Source organism: Schistocerca nitens, chromosome 1 (assembly GCF_023898315.1).
Source record: "Schistocerca nitens isolate TAMUIC-IGC-003100 chromosome 1, iqSchNite1.1, whole genome shotgun sequence".
Taxonomy (NCBI): domain Eukaryota; kingdom Metazoa; phylum Arthropoda; class Insecta; order Orthoptera; family Acrididae; genus Schistocerca; species Schistocerca nitens.
This window is the reverse complement of record NC_064614.1, coordinates 915,296,509-915,310,416: the sequence shown is the minus strand read 5'-3', so window position 1 is coordinate 915,310,416 and position 13,908 is coordinate 915,296,509. Positions and strand designations below refer to the sequence as shown.

The 13,908-nt window shown below is 44.5% G+C and overlaps 1 protein-coding gene across 1 annotated transcript; it reads left to right on the top strand.

The window, feature by feature from the left end:
* The first annotated feature begins 12,308 nt into the window (after positions 1-12,308).
* Positions 12,309-13,184, top strand: LOC126212405 (putative mediator of RNA polymerase II transcription subunit 26). The gene has a single exon (XM_049940009.1). The coding sequence runs from the start codon at positions 12,309-12,311 to the stop codon at positions 13,182-13,184; it is 876 nt and encodes a 291-aa protein (XP_049795966.1).
* The last annotated feature ends 724 nt before the right edge of the window (positions 13,185-13,908 follow it).

Genomic DNA, 13,908 nt, shown 5'->3' with positions numbered 1-13,908 from the left:
GATAGCGCTAACGGCGGCCCACAGTACCTCCGCTCCCCCCGCCCCTGGCACGGCGTGCCGCGCTGCGCTCGCCGCAACTTCTTTTCCGGTGTTTGCCGCGCGGCTCCTGTTTGGACTGCCTCTGAACGCGGGCCTGTCCGCTCCTCCTCCACTTCGCGCGTTTCTCTTTGTGCCGCCTCGAGTAGTTTGCCGCGTTCCTGGCTAGCTGGGTGGGCTTTCCTCTTCCCCCTTCCCCTCCTCTCCCCCGTCCCACCCATCTCTAGTTTCTCTCTCCGCATGCCTCATGCGACGCGCCCATTCTCCGCGCGCGCCGATAGGTCAGGAATGTCTCACAGCCTCCACCTTGCGGGTCTTTGTTGAACCTCTCCTGATAAATACACCACTCCCTGGAACTGCGCTTTTAACTCCACCACCACTCTCCTTGTGCAAAGATGAAGAACCCGTTTGGCTCTCCGTGGGAACACTTTATGATTCCTTTGTCGCAAAATAAACATGGGGCGTCATGGAATGACTGAACTCAAGAAGGACGTTCATAAATGTTTGAGATGACATTCTTATAATTTTCACTAAGTGTATCATATCTGACTATTTATAAGATATTAAATTTGCTAACGTTGCTGTTACTTTACACAGTTCTCTTATATTTTATCCGCAACTTTTTGGTAGTATTACACCGAGAAAAGAAAATAAGCTACTATATGTCGAGTGAAATGAAATGATCGTATGGCGTTGTTGGCCGGGAGGCCCCATGCGGGGAAGTTCGGCCGCCGTATTGCAAGTTCTTTTTAGTTGACGCCACTTCGGCGACTTGCGACGGTTTTTTTTGTAACCATATATATTTATTTAAATATATTAACAACGATACATTAAAAAAAGACATTTTATTCTATTAACCTATTATATTCCTAGTGTTGGTTAATATTACTGTGATTTTATAGGTTTTCGTTTTTATATTTTTTTCTTTTTCGTTTCTCTCTTATTGTTGTTCCTTGAACCCTTTTACATGGCCATTTGTCATCCTTTTTTTCGGTAGACGTTGCAGGACAGGCATAATAATTTATATGTAGCATCGACACGTTGATTTTGAGTTCATGTTTCTGTATGTCATGCACCTGTAATGCCACAGGCACATTGTGCATTCTGGTTTGATCTCTTCCTCTAGTTTGCACTGTTAGGTGGGACAGTATGAGGGTAACATCACCATGGTAGATGGAGCAGAAGTGAAAGAAACTTTTTTGCATATACTACAGATTATACATAAATTGAAGAAGAGAGAAAATTTTGTCATATTATATAAGAGAAGCAGAAAGGAGAGTGTGAGTAAACATTATAATTTTATGGGCACATAGTAAAGGACATCATTTAAAAAAATTATGAGTAGATGGCACTTTCAACTAAGTAATGCGTGTCTCCTAGACAATATAGTACAAATAATGAAAAAAATTAATTAAAAAAAACTGGTAGTACTACTGGGCATACTTTTGACACTGTTTTGGCTGCGAGAATGACAGATGTTTGGTGAGAAGCACTTTGTATCACTGATTTCACTAATAAGAAACACTTTATACTGCTATATTTCACTATTTGATGCGAGAGGAGAAAGCACTTTATCTTCCCTGTAGCACTTTCAGTGATGATGGAATGATGATGAAGAACACACCACACACAGTTATCACGATGCAGAGAAAATCCATGACTCCGCCGGGAATCGAACCCGGGACCCCGTGGGCCGGAAGCGAGAACGCTACCGCAAGACCGCAAGCTGCGGACTTTGCCGGGTGATGCCTGTAGACAGTTTCGAACCGGAGTGCGTCATCAAATGGTGTTGTACAGTTTTTTGATGACTGGGAACGTGCCCTAACATTTACCGAGATCAGCTGATGGTAACTCCTTTTTACCGAAATCGGTCATAGTAAATAAAAGTTTTACAAACGCGATCTTAACTCAGAAGTTATCTTCCTTCAAGCTATGATTTGCATGTAAGTGTGGAGGCTTTCGTGGTAATTACCATTGAAAAGAAAATCTAGGTTGTTAGTCTGTGACATATTCTTCTTACACAACCAACGCTTCAACCCCTCAGCTCGAATCTTCTACAGGATTTTATGGTCACCTCAATTAGGACATAAGGACAATGTTCAGTGAACCAGGGACACAAGAATTTCTTGACAATGATTCCAGCAGGGGGAAGGGGGGGGGGGGTGCAGAGTGTGGAAACGTCGACCACCACGACGAAATGTGGCCACTACCAAACAAGGTCAACCCGCACTCCATGGACCAAATTTTGGACGTTGTTGAGGGATACTTTGTGAATATTTTGGTATAAAGCACCCCTGCTCTTTGCCGGATTGTTATATTTAGTTTGGTGTGTTAAACTCACATATATTTGTGTAATTAAAGCAATAACAGCCCTCAGTCGCAAAAATGAAGTCTTTTTGACCTAGCTTTCGGCCACTTCTGAGAGTGCCTTCATCAGAAATAAAACATTTAAACTAGCCTGTAACATAAGTGCAAAGTTTTTGGTATTTTTTTAGAAGTGTAAGTTTGCAATGGTAGTATAAAAAGAGAAGGCATAGTACTTACATGTCACGTAAAAATAAATATCAAGCGATAAAACTTTAGTCTCATACATGACAAGCTGCGGTACCATCAGACTGAGCGTTAGCACTTGTGGGCAGGTGAACATTACACCAAAAGTGCCATCTAGTAGGCGCAAATACAAACAGGCTACTTAGCATTCGAAATACAGATAGACGAATATTGTGATAAACATTATTTAATATATGAAATTAGAGGCAATATTTTATCTGACAGCAGCAGACGTGGTAACAGTTTGTCTGCATAAGAGCTAGAACGCGGACGTTAAAATGAATATCGGTGTTTGCACAATAATTAATTTATGAAAAAATTCATCTTAAGACTCATCGACAAAACTCTAAATTGTTCGAATCACAAAAACTCCTTGCCAACATTGTGGCCAACATAGCAGCACGCTGTGAATTACTGTCCGTGGTGGTGACACGCCCAATTAAGAACCATATACTGCATTTTTAACGTGCATGGGATCAACATAAATCGCTGTGGCTTCAGTGTAATTAGCGTCTTTGATTAAAACTGTCATTTCTGTTCGTCTCATTGGGAATTTCTTTCAGTTGCCTTCCGTACCATAGAGTAGCTGTCTTCCGCAACAATGTGTAATCCTTAGTTCATCGCAATACTCCGTCCCTTTCGCTTTGTGAAACGAATAACTGACACCAGTTCATACGGAAATATAAGTAAATATCGTTAGTTAAGAAGAGCTTGTAAAACTTGGTTAGCCGTTACGACTTTTATTGTATTTTTCAGCTTGATGCTAGTCTGCAGGGAGCTTTCACATATCAATTAGCGTAACCATAGCCATTCATGGAAAACTGTTTTCTCCATACAAAGTTTTTATAGCAGAAGATTTGGATTTGAATTTGAACCCGCCAAGGTAGCCGACAACGCTAATGCACTGCTTACTGGACTCACGTAGGCGCGCGGGCCATGCATCGAATCCGCCTGGCGGATTAACGACTAGGGACGGTATGTCGTCCAGCCTGGATGTGGTTTTTAGGTGGTTTTCTATATCCCTCAAGGTGAATACTGGCCTGGTCCCCACGTTCCGCATAAGTTACACAGTCCACAGATGTTTGAAATACGTTCGCACTCTTTCATGGCTTACACTAGATGCAGACAGCTGGGGTACACTACTTACATCCCGAGGGTTGGGAGTGGCGGCAGGAAGGGTATCCGGCCACCCTCTGCAACTAACACTGCCAATTCCGTAATAACAAGGCCGACCCCACGTGCTGCGGGACAAAGGCCCAAAGAAAGGAAAATTTGAATTTTATAATTACATTCCAGTTCTTTGGTTTACACAGTAAATAAGAGAAATTAATGAGATTTTATTGAATGCTTTAATACTAATAATGTAGCGTCTGACGCTACTGCAACATTTCTGTGAGGAGAAAAAACTTACCTAAATTACAATGAACGACTTGTCTGGTCATTTAGATTGGAAAAGAGCAGTTAAATAAGAAATAATATTCTCTAAGAGAGGAACAGGAAATGAAATTAAAAACCGACATTCATCTCTCATGCAGTCTCTTATGTTTATATAGTCACAGGGTTCCGATGCTCGCTGTGAGTCGATCAACATACTCTCAAGGCGATAGAAGTGAATGTGGATAAGGGGTGCGAAGTGAATCATGCTTATACTTGAAATGCACCATATTTGAAACATGTACAGCCGATGATGATGGGGGTGCAATATAGCTTACTTCATGTTATTAATGTTTGTGGACATACAAGAACGCCGGCCGGAGTGGCCGCGCGGTTAAAGGCGCTTTCGTCTGGAACCGCGCGACCGCTACGGTCGCAGGTTCGAATCCTGGCTCGGGCATGGATGTGTGTGATGTCCTTAGGTTTAAGTAGTTCTAAGTTCTAGGGGACTTATGACCACAGCAGTTGAGTCCCATAGTGCTCAGAGCCATTTGAACCATTTGAACATAAAAGAACGGGTTTGGATGTTCCAAAACTGGTCACATCGTGAGAAAAGCTTTAGAGAAAATGACTGTGGAAATTAAACGTTTATCTTCAAAAATTTGTGGGGAACTGTTTTTCAGTCGTGAAGCTTTGCACTTTGATCTTACCAAATTGGGTTTTCACAGACCGGCTATCTGATGATCCATAACAACCGACATCACAAGATGATGTGATCTTTTGCCCAGTTGAGCATGACCATAACTACAAGTTCTGCAGTGTCCAGTCCTATGTTTCCGCACCGTAAAGGGCAGCAGTCCATACAAAAAACTACATTAATCTTTTCCTTAATCGCTTATATAGTGGAGCACATAGAAATGTTTCTTCTTCTGTTGTAATAGCTATCCTTATATTTATTTCTTGATTACATATCTGTTGCTGGTTATGTAGAATCGTAGTTACCTAAGTTATCAACTCGTTCCACTGACGCATCACACAAGACTCCAGATTTCTCCATACTGACACATGAAGAAAGTGAAGGAAGCCAACAAGCGCAGTCTATGCTTATTACTATCTTCTGACGCAAAACACGTAGTTTTTCCTGCGTTGTGTAGTGGCTTTATTTCTCATCAATCCTTGAACTCAAAATCAAGGTAGTTTGGTCAGGTGCACTTAGTTTTAAGTCAGTGATTAACTTTTATTAGTTCATTCTGCCCTCCCACATTTATTTTTTCGATATGGCTAGTTACAATTCAAGTGTATCATCTTCAGATTTATGTAGTTGCACGCATTCTCGCCTGTAATTCTATTTCAATCAGCGGCTTCGCAACTATAAGGATCTAAAGACGGTCAGCTGGTCAGCTTTGATCGAAACTTGTCGTAACATAAAAATAACTGTGCAACTTAGACCGAAAAGTAAAGGGATTTTTTTTTTTTTTGCGTCACCACACTTGCAGAATCTCTCTTGACGAATATGTTGGTAACAGTGTAAGTTACTGTGACGAAATGACGTTCTGTCTTCGTTAGTGTAGCCTGAGCTAACTTTTAGATTCCGACATAATGAAAAAGATATGAACTCGGTCCACCGAAAACTGCCTCTTCCAATTCCCTTTCCAGATCTCGTAATCTACACTGTTATTGGTATCCAGCGTGATGCTGCAGTGGTTAAGTCTGTGGACAAGTATTTGGGGTCTGTAGGTGAGGATGGGGATGATCTTGTGAAGTAGGGAGCAACTGACTTCAGCATATACTTGACGAAATGAACTTCCAACTTTTGCTGCATTGGGGCGTTGAAGTGACTCACTGGCAACAGATTAAAATTTGTGTAACACCGACGTTCGAATCCTGGTACCACGCTTTACGCAAGCAGTCACATTAACAGCTTCGGCTTTCTGAGCGCGTCTCCCGTGCGGCCCAAACTCCATATGCCGCACACTAAAGAGTGTAATCCACTGTCCATTATTCCTCTCAGCTCGCAGTCCTACTGTATTGCCGTGAGAGGTCGGACATTATTGGGCGTCTTCACTGAAAGTTGGATAAATTGTCAGGCGCATGTATTATATAGGTATGGTATCTGTTGCTTCGGATATGCATGTAGGGCCGCGAGCCCGAGCGGTCTGGGGCGCTGCAGTCATGGACTGTGCGGCTGGTCCCGGCGGAGGTACGAGTCCTCTCTCGGACATGGGTGTGTGTGTTAGTCCTTAGGATAATTTAGGTTAAGTAGTGTGTAAGCTTAGGGACTGATGACCTTAGCAGTTAAGTCCCATAAGATTTCACACACATTTTTGTAGGGCCGCGAGCGAAGAGGGTTAATTGAAAGGGGATACTACGCTGTAGTGCGTGACATACGGAGATATGGATCGGAACAGCAGGTGTCCCCGGGTAGCCGAAGCGGATAAGGCGATCGATCGCTCGCGTAAAATGGGAAATCCGAATTCGAATCTCACTCAGGTACAAATTTTCATCCGTTGCCAGTGAATTATTTCAGTGCCCCAATGAAGCAAAAATCAGAAATTTCTTTTATCAGTAAATTACGTATACAGGGTGGTCAGAAACAGTTTGAAAGGCTTGTAAGGGTGCTGAGAAATAACTTTTCAGCAAAAAAATTCGATAAGTTATGCCGTTTCCGAGTTAATTGGGTCTGAAGTTAGCCAATCAGGCGGTGGCGCGAGAATATTCTAACGGCCCGCCATGTATAATCAGTGTCACTTGTTCTCACAGCGTAGATGATAGCGCACAGGACACGTCAAACTTTGGCTCGGGTTCGATCCTAACTGGCGGTCTGTGTATAATTTTTTGTACCTCTCTCTTACTCGGTTTTAGGGAACCAAACGAATACATTTTACGACACAGTCTCTGGTGAGCGGCTTGAATTTTAGAGCGCAACGGCCTGATTGGCTAACTGAAATTCTAATTAACTCTAAAACGGTGCAACGTATCGAATTTTTCTCCTGAGAAGTACTTCTCAGGACAAACCACACTGCAACACATTTACAAGCTTTTCAAACTGTTTCTGGCCACCCTGTATGCAGCTGCGAATCGACACAATGCATGTCATAAAGAACAGACACCGTACCTGTGTAACTTAAGCATATACATGCAGTAATTTTACTTCCTCCAGAAGGTTACAGCCATTTCATTCACACATCCTTGTTTCGGAGATTTATCCCTCTTTTCCTAATTACTTCTGTGTCGGTTTGACCGTGACGTAAAAGTGAAGGTATGTCACCGCCCCACAAATACTAGATTAGCGTTTCGATGAAAACCTGGACTTTCATTCGGCCGTAACTCGTTGTTTTGTGAGCAAAGTGACGCCGTGAAAAGAAGGAAAATAAGTTTGCTGGTGAGGGTTATGGCGGGCGACGGCAGGCGGCCTTGTTTACCGCCGCCATCGGATCTGACGCGGGAGGACAGCCGCCGATGGTCTTCCGGCCGACGACACATCAGCGTAATGGCGGTTCACGACCCACCACCTCCGTGGCTCGTCCCGCTTTGACGTTGTCTCTTTACGCTCGGTTAGCTGACAAGAAGACAATTTGCCACGGTGGTTAGAAGGGACAACTAGGACAGAGTGAAGGACCGTCCTCTGGTCTCGGTGTATTCATTCCGTTCAAAGGGAGTCTTTGTTGTCAGCACAACACTGTAGGTCATAACGATAAAACAATTATCTGATGTTCATACAGGTATGGATAACGTCTTACAACTGAGCATATATTGTTCTTTTATCCAGTTAATAGCTCTTCTGTACACAAAATACTGACGGCAGTAATTGAAGTTTTCTGTTCTAGATACACGATGTGTTTGCACTTACATATTATTTCCTGTTGAAGTAGTCTTCATTTAACATCTTAGATTATAGTTCGTTTAGCAAGAATCATATGAGCTTAACACAGTTTTAATCTGCCAGGAAGTTTCATATCAGCGCACACTCCGCTGCAGAGTGAAAATCTCGTTCTGGAAGCATATGAGCTTAATTTAACACAGAATCTTGAGATCAACTCACTTGGTACCATGAAATAATACACGCCAGATTTCACGCAATCCATTTCTGAGATAAGTTCTTGAAATTTACGTTCTCAGGTCCAAGTTCCATTCCTAATATAACGATATTGCTAGCAAGGTTCTGTTAATGACATAAGAAATGAAATTTAGTAGATCTGATTTTCTTACTTGCAGTATAGAACAATTAAGCCCATGAATAGATAAGAAAATTAGAATAATACTCAAAAAGTTTCTCACATCAACTGTAAATTGCCCGTAGCTTGTGGTCGTACGGTAGCGTTCTCGCTTCCCGCGCCCGGGTTCCCGGGTTCGATTCCCGGCGGGGTCAGGGATTTTCTCTGCCTCGTGATGGCTGGGTGTTGTGTGATGTCCTTAGGTTAGTTAGGTTTAAGTAGTTCTAAGTTCTAGGGGACTGATGACCATAGATGTTAAGTCCCATAGTGCTCAGAGCCATTTGAACCATTTTGAACTGTAAATTATCAGTTGCATTTGTCATACAAATAATTGTTAAATGACAAGTTTTATTTGTCAGACTTGCACATAATATGATATTTCAGAGCCGGACGTTATGGCCGAGCGGTTCTAGGCTCTTCAGTCCGGAAACGCGCTGCTGTTACGGTCGCAGGTTCGAATCCTGCCTCGGGCGTGGCTGTGTGTGATGTCCTTAGGTTAGTTAGGTTTAAGTAGTTCTAAGTCTAGGGGGCTGATGACCTCAGATGTTAAGTCCCATAGTGCTGAGCCATTTGAACCATTTTTTGATATTTCAGAGTTGTGCAACAGATACAAACGTTAAACCACATACTGCACAGTGATGTTAACTAACTTAATTGTGACCATTCGTGTGCGTACTGGCTCAGTAAACTAATACAAGTATTTTGGTTTTCCTTCTTCACATTCGTGAACCACATGACAGAGAGCACACTGACTCGCTTAATATAGATATAACCAGTCAGAAATAAGTTCTAGAAACTCTGGACCCTAGCTTATTTAATGGTTAATTCACTCTTTGTTCACAAATTTCTTGATTCGATTTGGTAGATATACTGGGTGATACTTATTAAAGTTTAAAAACCTCAGAAGCGACGTAGATGACACTAAGAAAATTAATTCAAATCACATGGGGTCGCAAATGTCTGGATACGCCCGAAAAGTAGATGACAAATGTTGAAAATGTCACCACATGACATGCCTTGCCACATTTATCGGTCTGTCGCGCCCGATCATCTCATCCCAAGTCACGTATTCCCGTCAGTGTGACGCTGGGAAAATTACGTGGGACTCAGGATTGGGGTATCGCGTCTGGTAGGCAGTATGTTTTTCATTATGCTAGACCATTATGTGTTTCCATTGACCTAACATTGGAGCACAGCACTGTATGCTTCTGTAACAGCAACTGTGGAAAACCGGAAAAGAAGAGGATCGGAACCTCTGAGAACGAAACCTCTGAGATGCGGTGCTACAGAAAAATGTTGAAAATTAGGTGCACTAATAAGGAGGTTCTCCGCAGAATCGGAGAGGAAAGGAATAAATGGAAAACACCCACAAAGACAATATGAAACTACGGGCAACAATTGGCATGTAGAGGGTAAAAACTGCAGAGTAAGACAGAGATAGCAATACATCCAGCATATAACTGAGGCCATACGATGCAATTGCTGCTCTCAGATGAAAAAGATGGCACAAAAGAAGAATTCGTACCGGGTTGCATCAAACGAGTGAAAAGACTGTTGACTGAAAAAAGATTCATTGTGTTATATACCCGTCTCATAGTCTCCGCTGGTTTATTGTACAGTGCAATATAACAAAACCCTACTGTATTGCGTCACGTATAATTGAGTATAAGCTTCCAAATTGCGTCGTTACCAGTTAATAACTTACGTTTGGTTTACAAACTATTGTCTGAAAAAAAAAGACGGGACAAAAGTAAATGTACAGAAAAAAAGGACAGGTTTAACTTAGTTACAGCGAGGACAAAAATGTTGTTACTTCTAGGCTTACAACACATCACGGTTACAGAAGGTGTTCGAAATTTGCGCCGTTCGAAATTTCCACCTTTTGCTCGAATACAAGTATTGTATCGCTCAGTCGTCCCTTCATGCGTAAGCCCAATCGCTGCACGGGCAGCGAGGTACGTCATCTGGTGACGTCATACGTTCAACATAACTCATCCAGTTTTGGGGTATTTCCCAACATATGCGGTTCAAATGTCATATATTAAGTCACTTTTCCCAGCTCATATGAGGGATTTTAAAAGTCAACACGAATCATCCTATATCATAGTTCACCAACATAGATTTTAACCAGTTAACATAGGAACTCTTAATATAGTACCGTGTTAAGAAAGTAACATGTCAGGCTGTCCTCAAGCACTCACAGTGGTAGCTTAAGATCAAAGTGATACTGGATTTTCAGTTCTGAACGCATTAGTTTCAAAACTGATCAACTGTATACATCTACTGAATATGACAAATAAATTTGTGAAGAACAGGGCATGTACTCCAGTTTGATGCCATAACTCATTAATATTAAATTTTTCGTTTTTGTAGTGCATTGTAGGAAATATTGCCAAAGTACACTACTGGCCATTAAAATTGCTACACCAAGAAGAAATGCAGATGATAAACGGGTATTCATTGGACGAATTTATTATACTAGAACTGACATGTGATTACATTTTCAAGCAATTTGGGTGCGTAGATCCTGAGAAATCAGTACCCAGAACAACCGCCTCTGACCGTAATAACGGCCTTGATACACCTGGTCATTTAGTCAAACAGAGCTTGGATGGCGTGTACAAGTACAGCTGCCCACGTAGCTTCAACACGATACCACAGTTCATCAAGAGTAGTTACTGGCGTATTGTGACGAGCCAGTTGCTCGGCCACCATTGACCAGACGTTTTCAATTGGTGAGAGATCTAGAGAATGTGCTGGCCAGGGCAACAGTCGAACATTTTCTGTATCCAGAAAGGCCCGTACAGGACCTGCAACATGCGGTCGTGCATTATCCTGCTCAAATGTAGGGTTTCGAACGGATCGAATGAAGGGTAGAGCCAGGGATCGAAAACATCTGAGATGTAACGTCCACTGTTCAAAGTGCCGTCAATGCGAACAAGAGCTGAGAAGTGTAACCAATGGCACCCCATACCATCACGCCGGGTGATACGCCAGTATGGCGATGACGAATACACGCTTCCAATGTGCGTTCACCGTGATGTCGCCAAACACGGATGCGACCATAATGATGCTGTAAACAGAACCTGGATTCATCCGAAAAAAGGACTTTTTGCCATTCGTGCATCCAGGTTCGCCGTTGAGTACACCATCGCAGGCGCTCGTGTCTGTGATGCAGTGTCAAGGGTAACCGCAGCTATGGTCTCCGAGCTGATAGTCCATGCTGCTGCAGACGTCGTCGAACTGTTCGTGCAGGTGGTTGTTGTATTGCAAACGTCCCCATCTGTTGACTCAGGCATCGAGACGTGGATGCACGATCCGTTACAGCCATGGTGTAGCATTCCTGTCATCTCGACTGCTAGTGATACGTGGCCGTTGGGATCCAGCACGGCTTTCCGTATTACGCCCCTGAACCCACCGATTCCATATTCTGCTAGGCTACAATCCGACCTTTATCAAAGTCGGAAACGTGATGGTACGCATTTCTCCTCCTTTCACGAGACATCACAGCAACGTTTCACCAGGCAACGCCGGTCAACTGCTGTTTGTGTATGAGAAATCGGTTGGAAACTTTCCTCATGTCAGCACGTTGTAATTGTCGCCACCGGCGCCAACCTTGTGTGAATGCTCTGAAAAGCTAATCATGTGCATATCACAGCATCTTCTTCCTGTCGGTTAAATTTCGCGTCTGTAGCACGTCATATTCGTGATGTAGCAATTTTAATGGCCAGTAGTGTATTTTTTATTATTGTCCCCTCTTGACAATGGGATGAAAACATACTCCTAGCTCTACGATCGACACTAAATAAGGTTGTTTTTCTGTGTATTTCAGAACTGTTGGGAGCGTCTTCGGGAACTGAGATGGCCGCTTTGGCAGCACCAAAAGATAGGCGGCTCGGTGCCCAAATGACCCATGCGCAGCACCACCACCAGAGTCACCAGCATCACCGCCAACACCAGCAGCAGCAACAGCAGCAGCACCACCACCGCCAGCAACAGCAGCTGGCACCACCGACGAGCAGGCAGCCCGCCGTAGCCGTTGCTGCCGTCAGCTGCTGCCGAGCCTGTATGCTGCCCGCCGGTGCGGCTGCCGTCACCAGTGCCAGCAGCGCCAGCGTCGGCTCAGGGGCCGCCATGACGTCGTCTTCGGCGGCGGCAGCTGCGGCGGCGGCCGCGTCCTACCAGAGGGTACTGCAGCAGCCGTGGGTGGCGACCCCGGCAGGTGCGGCGTCGGTGGCGCATGCCGCGGGCGGCAGCAGCACTGGCAAGTTGCGGGCAACTGCGCGTCATCACCAACACCAACACCATCACAGCCATCACCAAGGGGTGCCGCATTTGCAGCAGTGCAGCTCAGCGGCGGAGCCCGGACCAGAGCACCACGCTGCTCGCCGCGCTGCCTCCACCACCGTGAACGCTCCGTGGGGCCGCGCTCCGAAGAGGGCGAGACACGCACCGGTCCTGCACCAGCAGCAACAACAGCAGCAGCAGCAGCTGCAACCAGTCGTTGCCTCGGCAGCTGAGGATGTTGCTACCAGTTGGTCACATCAACAGCTACAACAACAACAACAACAACAACAGCAGCAGCTACAAAACCATGTGCCACAACAACACCAGAATCATCATCAGGCAATTACACATCAACAACAGGCGTGGCTGGCTCAACACCAGCACCAACAACAACAACAGCACCACCAACAACAACAACCCTTGCAACAGCAACCAGTACCATCATCCCGCCAACAACCACAAGTGCCATGCAAAGAATGCGGAACTGCTTGCAAGGCCTGCCTAGTCCAGCAGCAGCAACACAATCAACTCCAGCTGCAGCAGCAGCAGCAGCAACAACAACAACAGCAGAATAACAACAACTTGGCGTGCGTCGGAGAACACTGGGCTGCTAGTGATGCTGCGGGCTCGTCCTCCTACTACAACCACTGCCGTGGTGCAAGCGAAGACAGCTCTCGCGTCCTCTGGAATAACGACAACATGCTGCGCCTATTCCAGGTGTAGCAAACGGCCCTCTGTAACAGCCGAAACCAGCACCGCACAGTCGCAAAGCGATGGTCTTAGCGTTACTAATGATACTCGACTAGGGTCAGTCACCAACATCTTTCCAGGCAGCTGCGTATGTACAAGAGGCTCTCTCGAAATATTGATGAAGGCAGGAAGTACAAGGAAACAGTCAGGCAGTGATGTACAGGCAAGACTGTGGTTGATGTGTGTCAGTGGGCCCAACACATACGTATAAACTCACTAGCATATTCTTTGAGACACACTCTACGGTTAGCAAGCGATTCTTTTTCAAATGGTGTTTCTGTTTCCATAATCTTGTTTCAGAGTCGTTATCATTCCATTTCGGCTAAGTTCGATCCCCTCCTCAATTAGCGAGCAATATGCCGTTCCCCTCATGGAGTAAATTTGATTCCTTTGTTGGAATGAACTGGCATGCATTGCTTGTAAGAAGATTGGGAACACAACATTGCTGAAACGAGAGGTATTAGAGACGTTACTGACTTGATAATGCTAGAATGAGGTATTCACTCTGCAGCGGTTGTGCGCTGATATGAAACCTTTTGGCAAATTAATACTGTGTGCCAGACCGAGACCCGATTTTGGGACCTTTGCCTTTAGCTGGCAAGTGCTCTACCATCTGAGTTACCCGAGCAGTTAGTACGGGTCGTAAGTCGTGCTTGGGTAGAGCACTTTCCCGTGAAAGGCAAAGGTCCTGAGTCCG

Excerpts from the sequence above, each read along its gene's own strand:
- LOC126212405 (XM_049940009.1), top strand. The coding sequence starts at position 12,309 with ATGACGTCGTCTTCGGCGGCGGCAGCTGCGGCGGCGGCCGCGTCCTAC.